The sequence below is a fragment of the Mesoplodon densirostris genome, chromosome 1 (genome assembly GCF_025265405.1).
Source record: "Mesoplodon densirostris isolate mMesDen1 chromosome 1, mMesDen1 primary haplotype, whole genome shotgun sequence".
Lineage (NCBI taxonomy): Eukaryota > Metazoa > Chordata > Mammalia > Artiodactyla > Ziphiidae > Mesoplodon > Mesoplodon densirostris.
The window spans coordinates 163064574-163080204 of NC_082661.1; the positions used below are offsets into that span (position 1 = coordinate 163064574).

General features: G+C 33.8%; 1 protein-coding gene across 7 annotated transcripts in view; it reads right to left on the reverse strand.

Moving 5' to 3' along the window:
* Positions 1–15631, reverse strand: part of PCDH7 (protocadherin 7) — a 423700-nt gene that overhangs the window by 17810 nt on the left and 390259 nt on the right. The window contains exons 3-4 of one of the 7 annotated variants that reach the window (XM_060111338.1): positions 12212–12275; positions 10862–10886 (exon numbers count right to left, since the gene is read on the reverse strand). The exons of 5 other annotated variants lie outside the window; for them this stretch is intronic. In XM_060111338.1, the coding sequence (XP_059967321.1) occupies positions 10877–10886; positions 12212–12275 (74 nt within the window). In that variant the 3' untranslated portion in view covers positions 10862–10876. Of the gene's footprint in view, positions 1–10861; positions 10887–12211; positions 12276–15631 lie in introns of those variants that run through there. One more of the 7 variants, XM_060111308.1, reaches the window with a different exon arrangement.

The following is a 15631-nucleotide window of genomic DNA, read 5'->3' on the forward strand; positions in this document are numbered from 1 at the left end:
AAGCAATGTCTCTGGACTTCAGATATAGTAGCAATCTCAACAGTCTTAGATTGAAATAAGGGGAACATTTTTAGTTGGGACAAACAGAAAGGTGAAAATTCAAGAAACGTGTGTAGAAGTTCCAGGGCCTGAATGACATTGGGACAGCTGTCCCTCAGTTGGTCTTTGAATACGATGAAGAATTTTGTATCTAAGTCAAAATCAGGAGTGTAAACTACTATTTTGGTAAAAAGCCTCAAACTTCTACTATTATTAAAGCCATATTCAGCTAAGAAAAGGTTGTGTCTTCATAATATGTGTCCATTTTTAATTCTACATGGTAGAAAGACACCTCAATTATGAGGTTTTGGATCATTGTCATTTCAGAGACAGAAAAGCCGTGTTTGGAAACCACAGTGTGCTGGGCTGAACTTCTGAGAACAGGAGATGCTGAACCACTCCTTGGTGAACTGAATGTGAGAGTGGAAATAAAGGCTTTAAGAATAGAAAAAGAAGTATGGACAGTCATTTCCGGCAAACAAAGCACCAAAGAGATTAGGTAGGACATATTAATCACAATTGGGTTGGTTAAATTGGGAAAGAAAGCCTGACTGTACTGATTCTTGAGAGAAAATGAACACAAAGAGATATCTGGGTGATACTTATCTAACTTGATTCCCTGTATTAATCAGGTAAGTGATTAATATCCAAAATTTTAGATTATTTGAGAATATAGAGTTGCAACCCATGAAGCTGAGATTTAATCTGTAGGGATGGGGAAATCTATGTGTATTAAAATATAATGAGGTAAAGAGTGGTGTCTTTAAGTACACTTACATACCTCATACTTTTTCATAATGGCATCTCGGAGCAAAAAACCAGGGAACCATGCACAGTGTAAACTTTTACATTCACTTTGTGAAAACCTTTACTTTCATCTCTTCACTGGAGGGAATCAATGAATCAGAGTGATTAACACCCTGGGATCTGAGCAAAGGCAGTCTGAGTCCACTGTTCTTGCACTTACCAGCAACGTAAACTCCGGCAAATTACTTAACGGAGTCTATCGCATTGGGCTGTTATGAGGATTAAATGAGACAAGAGTGTTGAGTGCTTAGCATAAATATCTACATATAGAAACACTTAGAATATATTTCTGCTGTTATCATCACTGTTACTCTAACTACTATGCTATGTATCTTTTCCACACATATATTTGAATGGGAGAATATTGATTCTAAATTATCAAAAATTATATATTTTTAATCAATGTCCTCTTTTCTTGGCATAATTTAAAGGAGTCAAAAGCTTACATTTTTAGAATATTTATCAATTAATTATAGAAAAACAATAGTTTTCACATATGAAAGATGATAAATTCATGTTTTTGTACTATAAATTATACTGCCAAATACATATGTTTAAAATAAAGCCCCAGAATAGTAGATGAAAAAAGACATCTTTTAATAAGTTTATTTTAAAATTATTTAAATTAATAAATGTTAAAAATGCATACTACAGGAAGCTTAGAAGAAGAAATGTAAACTAATTTAATTTCAAAGATTAGGTGTACATAAATTAGTGATTTGTCTGACAAGTAGCATTGTATTTTATAATTACTAGCTGTTCAATGTTAATTGAAACAATCTATTGTTACTTGCAAGTATATCATATTAAAGGCTATAATAATTAGTACTCCACTTGACTAGGTATAATCTCTCATTTCCCCCAAAGAAACAATTTTTACATAATTATTATTTTGCTTACTTTAAAATCACATTTTTTTACTGCTTAAATCCTAATTTGCTGCTTTTTTTTTAATACTAGGACATGAAAAGATGGTAAAATTGAGAAAGTTAAAGAGATTATGTGTCTTCAACACAGTATAATCTCTGAATTATTACTTGGGTGGACTTTACAAATGTATCAGCATTTAAAAGAAAAAAGAGTTTAAAGAATCTTTAAACAGATCAGAAAGTATAAAAGGTGTAGAATCCCAGTTAATGTGAATTAAATTATCTTCAAAAAGAGTGGGAAAAAAGTTAAGAAACAGCTTTCTATTCTGCATGTTAACTAGCCTAAATAATGCAGAGCTTAAGTGCAAAGCGAGAGAATTTAAAAGGGAAAACAAATATCTTGAGACTTGTCTTTTAAAGTAACTGTCAAGGGGAACTTCTCTTTCTGAATAAAAGCTAGCAGTGACTTAAGGGATTCATTTATCCTTTCGGCTGTATTAAGAAATGCCAGGGCCTCCCTGGTGGCGCAGTGGTTGAGAGTCCGCCTGCCGATGCAGGGGATGCGGGTTCGTGCCCCGGTCTGGGAGGATCCCATGTGCCGCGGAGCGGCTGGGCCCGTGAGCCGTGGCCGCTGGGCCTGCGCATCCGGAGCCTGTGCTCCGCAACGGGAGAGGCCACAACAGTGAGAGGCCCACATAACGCAAAAAAAAAAAAAAAAAAAAAAAAAAGGAAAAAAAAAAAAAAGAAATGCCATTTAACTATTTAAAATGTTGTCCAGTCAAAATAAGGACTAATTATCTGCTCATGATATGCCTATATGGCTTCCAAAGAACACAACGGGATTTGGCATGATTAAATGCATTTAAGAATTTCAGTCAGGTTGAGGATACAGAATAAGATGATCTGAGAAGTATGACTAGTGATGCATTATTCATGAATATGGGAAACTAGTAAAATAAAATATGCTGCTTATGGTGTGTCCAGATAGTTAGGGCTAAATATTCCAAAATAGTCAGTATGAGATCTGCTTCTCTTTCTTTGCATTAAAAAACTTCTGGCTAAATAGTGATTCAGATGTAATAATGATGATATTGAATATTTAACCCCAGGGCTACCAACCAAGAAGAAGCACTGTACACTTTTTTTCCTGTTGGGAAAGATATAATTAAACCTGCTATTTTGTAGATAACTAAAGAGATCCACATTTTTTTCCTCTTACAAAATGGAACCACTTACAGATGAATCACCAAGCCACTATCATCATGCTAGATTTGCTTATTTTAAACTAACGTTTAAGTAACTGAAAATAAATAAATATTGATGTTTGATATGTCTTACCCTCTCCCTTGGCAGTTTTTCTAAATTGTTCAGTGTGTTTCCTATTTGGAGTTTGGGAGTGTTTTTCTAAATATATGGAAAACTAACAACAACTACAAATTCTCAACTAGTAATCATATTTTCCTGACTGTATCTCAAAAGATACAGGGACATAAAAAGTCCATAGAAATAAAATATCTTAAATAGCTAAGCATCCACAGAATATTACACTGCTGCTTGCTACAAACCCAAGATATCAGCATTAAATAAGTTATCTTTAATTATTTTTGAATTTTTAAGCAATCATTTACAGATTATAGTCCTTCTAGCTTGTTCCTCTACAGTGAAGAAAGCTGATCATAGCTATTGATAGTTTCCTCCTACTCTTCCTTCCTTTCTAGTGCTATTCTGTCATATTTTTAAAAATAGCCTGCTAATTCATATATACCACCTCCTGTCCTAAAAATTTGTCCTAAATGAATATTCTATTCAACCTAAATTGAGTTTGGTTAAAAATGTCTTTTTTTTCTCTTGCAGCACCTGGGCATGGAAATAAAGATAAAATGTGCACAGGGTATAATAGCCCAAATAGCCCAAAATCATCATAAGACTTGATTATTCAGTGCCTGGCACAATTTAGGGCATCTTTTCTATTGAGTAAGAAGATAAAGAGGCAAGTACTGTGCCCATTTCCCGGAGTGCTAAAAATATGAAACAGTTGCCAAGGGATTTGTCTAAAACAAAGAAATCTAGGAAGTGAAAGAGGTATAAAGAATTTGGCTAAGCTAGGTATCCTGGAATAGATAGTCATTTTCTACTCCTACAACTCACTGTATGAGCTTATGCAAGCTAATTAACCTTGCTTAACCACTGCCTCCCTACTCACTTGTAGGAATGTTGTGAAGAAAAAACATGAATCTGCACCTCAAATTCCTGGACATGTGCACATAAGAAGTTTTCAATAAATATGTGTTTAAGGAAGGACAGAATGAAAGGATAAAGGAAGGAAGGTGGGATCCTCATTTTAGCCTCTATTCTTTCCATTATACCTACCTAGTTTTCAGTGAACATATGGCAAATTTAACGTAGAGACTGAAAAAATACAAAGAAAGGAAAATAATAGAGTGAAAAAATACTGAAAGGAAGAGACTTGGTGGAAAGTTAGGGAAGACAAAAAACTTAAAAGAAAAAGAGTGGGGCTTCCCTGGTGGTGCAGTGGTTGAGAGTCCTCCTGCCAATGCAGGAGACATGGATTCGTGCCCCGGTCCAGGAAGATCCAACATGCTGCGGAGCGGCTGGTCCCGTGAGCCATGGCCGCTGAGTCTGTGCGTCCGGAGCCTGTGCTCCGCAATGGGAGAGGCCACAACAGTGAGAGGGCCACGTACCGCTAAAAAAAAAAAAAAAAAAAAAAAAGAGTGAAAGAACACATGAAGGAAGGAGGGAAGCAGGGAGGAAGGAGAAGTAAAGGGGAGGGGGAAAATGGATGGAAAGAAGGAAAAAAGGAAAGAAGAAAAGAGTATGAGGAAATTAAGGAAGAAGGAAATTAAGACAAACAAACAAATAAAAACAGGCAAAACAAAATAGAGAAAGATAATGAGTCTCTCAGCTAGATGTGTGACCTGTGGAAGAATTTATATTTTTCATTACCTTTATATAGATTTTCAGCTTTGTTTTAAGGTATAGTGTGTGGATTAATTATAAACATTGACTCTCAAGGTTTACAGATTTACGACAGATTAATCTAGGTTAAATCCATTAGAAGCTGTGTTGAAGCTAGTAGTCCCCTTCTTTTATATATGTACAGGCAGGCAGTACTGTAAGGCTAAAACATAATTTTAAAAATGACTTTACAGGATATTAGTCCATCGGCATGAAAAATAACAGAGAATGAGTGAGTTGATCAGTCATTTCCTATCATGAAGAAAGAAAATATATAAAAGCCTTTGAAATGAATCTAAAATTGGAACACAGTAGACAAGTTAATGAAAAACTATGGGCCTGGCAAGAAACAAACAATTGCATTAGGAAAAAAATGTAGATCAATGATAGAGAACACTTGAACATGTTTTAGCATCTTCCCTTCATTTCAAAAAGTTTTTAGCAGTACTCTAATGATTAAATAATAGGAGTAACCAACAAGAGCTGTCTGTTAAATACACATTGAGATTTATAGTTTTTTCCTTTTATTTCTTTTAGTTTGATTTTCAAGTACTGAATCTCATCTAGAGTTTTCAAGATGTTTTAACTAGTCTCTTTATTGTGTTAAAGAACATAGGCAGTTTAAGCTCCTTCAAATTTTAGTGTTTTAAATAAATAACACTATTGGTCAGAAGGTCTTCCTGAGGCCCCTCTTTACCTTTAGCTCTTGCTCACTTGCACCATCAGTACTCAAATACAGTTTTCTGTTGAGGGCAGAACATCCAAGAACAGAGTTTAAATTAGATACTACTCAGGTTGACATCCTGTTCCTTTTTTTAAGGAGTTTCTAAACACTAAACATGCTTTGAACTAAATTTTTTTAAAACTAAAAATATGATAGATTAGCTTCCCAGAATGAAAGAACTTCCAAATGACTTGGCTAGGCAGAGGCCTATATTTTAGAACAATGTTAAAAAATGTTATTTGAGAGCTGTTTAATGTTCCAAAAGAAGAACAGCTAATGACCTAAAATTAGTAGATGTTTTAGAGTGTTCCCAGTGGCTGATTTCAATTCCCTTTCAAAGTAAATCTGAGCACTATAATGACAGCAGAACTTTCATCATAATTTACACAAGTTTTGCTACTTTCTTGTCATGGTAGACGTGGATTTAAAACAGAATGGTGGGTTTTTATAAGACTTTGAAGGGTCATCTCACTTAACTGCAGTACTTTACACCAGTGATTTACTCAAGAAGTAGTTACTTGGTTCCTCCTATCAAGTGACTGTGTGGATTACACTACTAATTTAAACATGGATGCTGTCTTAAAGATTCAGAGAATCTACGAAAGGTAGACAAGTATATTAGAAAAATTAAACCTGTTAGAAAGCAATGACTTTCATAATAGAAGTACAAGAAATTGTGTGAACTGTTCGAGGAAGAATATACAATATTAATGCTATTTAACATTAAAATTGACCTTATTATTTTTGGATTTAGAAATTGTCTATTGGAAAATTTTGAATTGTCATAGATCAAATTTGTTCAAATTATGACTGCCTGTTTTTGGTCTAGTATTTCATTAACATGTCTGTCATTGTCTTAAATATTTATGAAATAAATAAGCTCTATAAATTCCATTTTTGTATAGAATGTTTGGTAACCACTGGATATATAGATATTAATTTCTTCTTCAAAGAGAATCAAATGCCTATCAGTAAAGTCAAGTGGCAAGTTGAAGGAGTCCTCCATTTAATAAATAACATTTTGTTTTTGTCATTGACCCTGTCATTAAAAATGGCAACATTGGTCCATAACAGTCCCCATCCACCTTCACAACATACAGCATTAATAACATCTCCAACCAATCTTCCCTACACAGGCTGACCTCCACTTCCAAGTCTTTCCAAATGTCGTTACTCACTATTGGATGAAAGATAAATCCGTTTTCTTCATCCATGAATATGGTGAAATATATATATATATATATATATATATATATATATATATATATATATATATATATTTGTAAATTTCAGCCAGTTATCTCCATCTGTCATTTTACTCTATAAGGAAACAGATATAGCCTCATCCAAGCTGGAAAATTTGTGTTTTTAGCAATATCATAATGATGTTAATATGCTAGTAAGAAAAAAAAACATATTGGTTTGATAAATATCCTTCCTAGAATATTACTTGCCACATTTAGATACATGATGAATAATTGTGGAGTAAGTGAATTAATGAATAATAAAATATTAACTACATCTCAGCATTATGATATTTCTTACTGCTCTGTTGAATGCATCAAATATATACAGGAGTCTTGCATTGTTACCCAGTGAAAAGCTCAGTGCCTTTAACAGAACTAGAGGAAACAAACAGCTCTAATGTACAGCACCCATCGCTGAATTGAACTGGAACCTCTGGTAGCATGGGAGACGTTAGCCCAGGTAAATTGGTTTACTGACTTTTTACTCAAGACAGACTCCAAAGTGCCTTAACTCTTCCCTGGTTGCTTAAAATTTTAATACACAATTCGGCAAACATGATATAAAATTCACAGAATTTCCGTCAGAATGCTCTAATTCATGGTTATCATTGGTGCTCATACTTAGCTTGATTTACATATTTTACAATTGTAGTAAGGCTGTTTTTTGTTTTTGTTTTGTTTTGTTTTTTTCTACTCAGCCTCTTTTATTCAACTAGAATTTGAAACTATATGGAGAGAAAAGAGTAAGCAGAAAGAATTTTCCCGGGATTACAAACTCATCGTGACCTGTATGGAGTTTTTGAAGCAGCCCCATAAACTACTTGTGCAAATCATAGTGTCAATACCACTGAAAATGCCACCTAAGAGGTCATGACGCAAACTCTGTCCACCTCAGTTCTCCCAGATGTGAAGTGATGATATCAGTACGGCCTAGCTAAAGCCTTGGACAAGTGCTGGTGGGGTTCTGTGAAGTTACAAGTTTCTATGAAACCTAAAATGCTCATAAAAGCAGCATTCTGGTTACTGCCTAAAACAGCCAGAGAAGTCTGTAAACAGTGTTTATGGACGTTTTTATAACCAAATTCATTTTGATAAACCAAAGATGTCTCATGCTTTTCCAGAGAATTACTATTCTTAAGGGTGTCATATACAATGATGCCTGCAGAGACTCAACAATGATGAAATGATGTTTCAAGATATTTTGAGCACAAGACAGACTTTTCTCGTGTCAGAGACACTTACTTACTTACGAGGAGGGCTTAGTCCTCCTAAGATCATTTCTCTCCCCTCCACTGACCAGGCCTGGTCTTGTAGGAATCTTTTTAAAACTACATCCAAAGAAGGATTTTTATATATTATATAGCTCCCAGGAATAAGAGAATGAAGAGTTGTCACATCATTACCTTTTTTTCTAGGTTCTTTTTAAATAATATTATTTAGGGGGAGAGAAAAAGAGAGAATCATTAAACCATACCTAAGGCATTTGGATACAGTGGAGGTTTTTCTTATCCATTTTGCAAGAAAAGAATAAATGTGAATTCAATAGCGATAACAGACTGAATTCTCTGAGCTGACAAAATGTATATTTTAAACTGATTTTATGTTGTGTGAGATCAAATTACTCTTGTTAAACTGCTTTAAAATTCAATATCACTTTCTCCTGTCCATGATTATTAGAAGGAAGGAAAGTGTAGATTATGTATTTTTTAAGAATTCTTTTCCTAGTTGTGTGAGTTACAATAAAGAATTCATTACATTCTATTAATATTATTACTTATAGGAAAATTTAAGAAAAATAAGAATCCTACAGTTTTCCATATAATGGATGAATACAGCTTATACAATATAGATATATAAGAAACTTTTAAAAATCATATTTGTTACATGACCATACTAGCCACAGAAAATTAAGGAATGGGCTGAAAATAAATTAAAGAATTCATACTAAATAGCTGCATATAATTCACAATGAAACTGTGAACTTATCACATTAATCATCTTACCAAAGTGCTTTTTCTTTCCCAATTGAATGTATTAAAGGGAATAAAAAATATCCACAATAATAACATAGCAAAAATTCAGAGGATTTGAATATTACTATTCAAAAATAGTAATACTGAGCACCCTTTAAAAAATCATTACATACAAAAAAAATCATCAAATTATACTGTTTGTTCATAAGCTTCTCTGTGTTCTTTGTTCAATACACGCAATTCTGTTAAATTGAAGCTAAACATGACAACTTAATTCATGATGTGCTATTTATTTTGTACTGTATTATACTGTGTATGTTGTTTATTTTATTTGTTGATTTTCAGTAAGTGAAAGTGGGGGAGGGAAAGAAAGAGATCAGAACTGACAGCAAAACTGAATCAGTGCATCCCATGCCAATGAAGTAATGAAAACCCTCACTGTTCCTACAGTGGCAATAATGAATATAAATAGACAAAGGACGTTGAATCGCTACTGGGAGGAAAATAATGAAGCATCCATTTCAAGAAAGAACCTTTTTCTGCCATCACAGATAGCTTTGTGGACTGGCTAAATTAGGATGCCATATTACAATTTCATGCTTTAAGAGAAGTCTTTGACAGACAGCTCTCACATATTTTATTTAGGGGATCTGATTTAATAATAGGAGTTCTGCTTGTTATAATAGTTGTACATGCCCAAGTCTCTCTCTCTCTCTCCTCCTTCCCTCTCTCCCTTCTTTTCCCCCTATCTCTCCCTCTCTCACAAAAGAAGAGTGTTTTGAATACAGATCTGGGTGATTTATAGGATTATAATCATTTTTTCTGGGAGGCAGTACCTCACTGGATTCTGGATGTCTAAAATAATATCAATATATTCATTTATTATTTACTCACAGATGCCACACAAATATGTAATAAGCCATCACTTAAATGTCAGAAGTAGTAGTATAGTTGTAATTATATGAGGTGATTTCTTTGACTAGACAAGTTTTTAATTGAAAAATAAGGACAGAATAATATGAAAACAATTACAGTGGTAGGCGTATGTACTTATAATGCTTAACTTGTAAATTTATAAAATTGTCTATAAATCGACAATATATTAAGAGTATGGCAGACGGTCACTAAGAGTTATTTTGGGATCTGCAAAATTTCTCATAGCCACATGATCAAAACTCAATAGATAAAATATTCTGTTCTCTTTCTGGGAACATGCTAAAGATAATTCTTGAAATTACACAGAATAAAATAAACTTACTGTATTTAAGTAAGATTTTGGATTTGCTTATGCAGTATGATAGTATAAATGGATAATTTACAGAGTAAGCCATAAAAATGCTTAAGTTTTAGCTCTCCTATGTCACAAAAGTAAAAAAGTTAATTTACTAATGTAAAAGAGGAGGAAACAATATGTAATATGGTCCCCTAGATGAGTATTTATTCTGGTTAAGTAAAGTTTTTAAGATGTAATACATAAGCATCAATAATATAATTATTCTGTGATGGTCTCTCAAAAGAAAGTCAAATGGAGGATTCCTTCAACTTGTCACTTGACTTTGCTAATGTACATCTGATTCATTCTGAAGAAGGAATTTATGTACATACATACATAGGCAGTTACCAAATATTCTATATAAAAAAAGAATTAATATAGTTTACTTATTTCCTAAACACTAGACAGCAAGAGACATTCTAATGAAATACTGGACAAAAAAAGCAGTCATAATTTGAATAGATTTTTATCTATGACAATTAAAAAAATGTCCAATAGACAAATTCTAAGTACAGACAAAAGAAGGTCAATTATAATATTAAATAACATTTTTGCTTGCAATTCTAGATTTGCTTGCTTAAAAACTAACAATAAGGATAAAAAGGGAGCATAAAGGAAAACATGAAAAAATGAATCAGCTTTTATCTAAATAGGATCTGAACAATTATCCTGAAATTCATGTAGTGTAAAGAATAGCAGTCCTAGACAGTAAATCTGACTATTATCCCAAATAGCATAATTATCTCCTCTCTACTAAATACTCTGTGCTCCTTTCAAAAGGATGGGCAGAGGGACTAATTCTCTGTAGTTATGCAAATCCCGCCTAGAAAGAACACTATCAGTAATAACCACTGGTCAGTTTATTTCAAGATAATATACCAGGTGTTATCATTGTCAAAATACCTGCATTATAATTCCATTCCAGTTGCTGTTTTTAATTATGAGGTTCTTCTCAACAGGAAACAATCCTACAGAGAACTGAAACAATTTATTTTAAATACTGTAAACAACAGAGAGGCTTTGCTTCATGGATTTGAGATTCCTCTTCATCCTCAGAGCTCACAGCATGTTATGCCAACTGAGCATACAGTATTGATACAGATAGATTCTCATTTCAAAACGTTTTGTCTCGTGAAAGGCCTTAGATAGAGATTCAAAAGGCTTTGATTCTTTGTAGTAATTCCTAAATATTATATTTTCTTTGCTTTCTTAGTAATAACGTTTATGGAAATACAAATCATTGTACAAATCAAATACCCCGGCTCTACATAAAATCCAAGGAAAACATTTAGATAAGACACAGCTCTGGACACAAGTCTTCAAAAATACAAATAACTATTTTTTAGAATAACAACATGTCTGTAGGGTTCTTGTACCACATACTAGCAACTAAACCTATCTGCTTAAAGAAAGACACAAAATCACCAAAACCTAATCAGTTTAGGCAATTGAGGGAAGGTTTCCATTGCTCCTTGCAGGTTAGTAAATAAAAGGGCAGCTGAATAGAATTTAAGGAAATTTCAAGAAAAATAAATATCTTAGTTAACTAAGATCTGTTCCCACACTGAGCTTCTAGAATTTACAATAACATTTCTAGAGTACTTATTATATACTAGCTATGATTTTTCAATGCTTATTTATTAACCCATTTATTTTTTTTATCCTCACTTTTTTATCTTAATTTTGATGAGTCACAAAAAGGTTAAGTAGCTTGTCTAAATCATTGTGCTAGTAAATGCCCTAGCCTGAAGTTGAACTCGGTCTATCTCCTGAGTACATGGCATACTAAGAGTAAAGTTGAAGCCAATACTTAGAACCTAAAAGAAAAAGATATAAATACAATAATATTTTATGGGAATTATTTGACACAGGAGACATTGAGTTAATTATTATAGGGCCCATTAAGCAACCTTAGATAAGTAGTGGCTTATCTTCCACTACTTGCTCTTAGGGTGTCCATAACACAGAATTGCTTATTGTTGTCAGAATATATGATGTATGAAACTTCTGTGTCTCTGAGTGGAGTTTCTGTTATTCTCATTTGTTTATCATGGATGGAAACTATGTCTACACATGAAAATTTGGAATAAATATCCATGTTATTTAAGATAGTAAATTATTAAAAATATTAAACTGCTGCTTAAATATTATTCAATACTGCAAATTATGAAATATGCTTTAGGCCACATATAAGGTACATTGAGAAATTTGTTTGTAACTTGTAAGAATAAGTCAATTTTCTAGAATAAGTATGAACCATATATTTTAGAACTAAACCTTTATGAAATCACAAATATACTGACCTCAAACAGAGTATACCACATGGAGGTTGTATGACATCTGTAATGTGAATCTTGATATGAAATTCTGTTGATAAATACAGACTTAAATTTAACAATAGTTTTAAACATATCACGGCAAAATTTACTACATGAATGTTAACTTGACCCTAGATGATGTAGAATGCTTTTGGTGTTTTAAGTTTCAAGGTTTGTTCTCTGATATCCAAAGTCATGAACTGCTTGGTCAAAACAACAAATTTCCTTCAGCAATATCTTTTGTGGTATACACGAGGTGACAAACTCGCTTTCAATCTTTCAGCTTAATCAGCAAACTCATTTTATATCTAATGGAACGTCACATCTTTTACTTTCCATAATTGAACAAATAAAACTTTTGCAGATGCTTTTCAGGAAAAGAAGACAAAGCATAAGCGTTGCCAGCAAGTCATTGACACAATCCAAACTTGTAAGAATGTATCAGACATTTGATTAGTCTTTTCTTCTCTTTCCACTAAATGGCTTAGTCGAATAAACACATTCTGTAGTCTACATTTCCTGTTAAATTTTCCAGGCATGGTAAACTAGCCAGTAGAGAGCCACTAACTGAACTTAAACTTGGTCTCGTAAGTATATAGCACCAATTTTCTTGGCAGGCAAATAGTAAATAATCAAAAGCAAATGACTGACCAGTTAGAATGGGCATCATCAGAAAATCTACAAACAACAAATGCTGGAGAGGGTGTGGAGAAAAAGGAACCCTCTTGCTCTGTTAGTGGGAATGTAAATTGATGCAGCCACTATGGAGGACAGTATGGAGGTTCCTTAAAAAACTAAAAATAGAATTACCATACAACCCAGGAATCCCAATACTGGACATATACCCAGAGAAAACCATAATTCGAAAAGACACATGCACCCCAACGTTCATTGCAGCACTATTTACAATAGCCAGTTTGTGAAAGCAAACGAAATGCCCATCGACAGATGATTGGATAAAGAAGATGTGGTACATATATACAATGGAATATTACTCAGCCATAAAAAGGAACAAAATTGGGTCATTTGTAGAGACGTGGATGCATCTGGAGACTGTCATACAGAGTGAAGTAAGTCAGAAAGAGAAAAACAAATATTGTATATTAATGCATATATGTGGAACCTAGAAAAATGGTACAGATGAACCAGTTTGCAGGGCAGAAATTGAGACACAGAAGTAGAGAAAAAACGTATGGACACCAAAGGGGAAAGCAGCAGGGCTTGGGGGTAGGGATGTGATGAATTCAGAGATTGGGATTGACATGTATACACTGATGTGTATGAAATAGATGACTAATAAGAACCTGCTGTATAAAAAATAAAGTTTTAAAAAAAAGCAAATTATTGGTTTCATGGTGGTTATTTGCATGGGGAGGCAGTATATTGAGGATGGTAAGAGTGTTGTCACTTTGGAGCTACTGTCTGTGCTGGAATCACAGCTCCAGTGACCTTGGGAAACTTTTAATACTCTTTCCCTGAGTTTCCTCAGCTGTAAACTGGGCTAAAAGTAGTACCTAGCTCCCATAGTTACTGTGAATACTGAATGAAATAAATAATACATAAAACAAACTTAGAACAGACTTAGGCAGCCCGGCATGTTTTGAGTATTCAGTAAGTGCTCTGATGGTGATTGTTCTATCTATACTTTCTGATTAACAACACTGAGCCTTCAGTTGGACCACATACTTCCTTTGGCACCAGTCAGTTTGCACTGAAGCTAAAAATTTTAGATGGCTCTCAATGAGTCTAAGGTAAGATTGTAATGGAATCTGCCTAATTTATAGAAAAATGAAAAAAAGATTATAAATCTATCACTTAGATTATCAATATTAGGTGTACCAACAGCAAACCAAGGCAAAGTGTTTGTATTAGGTATTTAGTAACACATATTTGGGAAAGTAGACCATGTCTTTCACAGTTTCAACAAGGAGACTATGAATTTCATTAGGACTGCGAGAAATAAGCCTTTGAAATTGTTATACTTGTGACAAGCACACGACAGTGAACATATATTTGTCCTGTCCTCTGTATATTAAAATTTAAATACATAGATTTAAACCTAGAGATAGGAGTCAGACTGTATTCATTATGATATTTTTACCTCTGAATAAATAATTCTCCATCACGTAACAATTTAACAACAAATTTGATCTATTCTATATCTTTGATCAATTTGTTTCATGGTTCAACTTTTGTTTTTTGTTTGTTTCTTTGCACTGTTTTGCTTTATATGGGAAAAGACTGAGGATGACAACCTTACAGTAGTAAGAATTGTTAAAGATATTTCAAAAGCAGAGTCATCGATGATTCTTTAGCACGGTCTTCATAGTAAATTCCTAAAATGGTTATAATTCTCTCTCCTTTCCCATACTATTTCCTGCCTATTTTGCCATTTGACTTTGCAGCTTCTCCCATCATATGGAAGAGTGTACTTCCTCCTATTAAATTAGGCCTGGCCTTGGGACTTGCTTTGGACAATGGAATGAGGTGAAAGCAACATTCCAACACTTCCAACGTTTGGGTGTTCCTACTTTTGCTTTATTTCTGCCTAACCATGAGAATAAGCCAGAGCTAGCTTGTTGGGGTAGGGTTGCCCTGTTGTCCCAGCAGAAGACAAATGAGAGAGAAAAACAGAGGTCAGCAAAGCAAACCCCAGACAACCCACAGTGGACCAGAGGGGCAGAGAGAGCCTCGTCAGGGAAAGCTCACCATGGTCCCGATGAAAAGAACCACCCAACCACTAATAAATGCATAGTGTCTTAAGTCACTGAGTCTTGGAGTCTTCTCTGCACAGTTTATTCTTTCTCATTATATGACTAAGGCATGTGACGCTCATTGGAAGAAAAGTGAATGAATCAATCAATATTTGCTAATACATTTTATCTACAATTTATTTCAAAGTTACTTTGTGCCAGGAATGTTCCAAATATTTTACATAAATTCTCAGTTCATTTCCTCACCAGTAAAAATAGCAACTGTGAGCCTTACTTTCCGGCTGTGAGGTAGGTGCCTATGGAATCACAAAAATAGGATTTGTCTCTTGTGGAAGTCTCACTGAGAATGGGTTTCCAGGTTTCCACGTGGCACAAATACTGAATCCTTGAATTAACGGTTAACTTAGTTAAAAGGAAAATTCAATTACTTAGAATCCTTTCCCCCTCTCTTTCTCATATAATTAGAGAGTGTATTTTTTGCTAGATGCCTTATGTTACAGTCTACAGTAATCATAGCTCTATTTTTAGAATGTTGGTATGTCGCACTTGAATTCTACATTTTTCTCATTAGTAACATTTTACAAAGTCTCTACTATACTAAATTTCATATTTAAAAAAGAAAAGTTCATTTTTTTAATAGTGTGGGGCATAGGAATAGAGTGAACATTTACCAATTTCATATCATAAACAT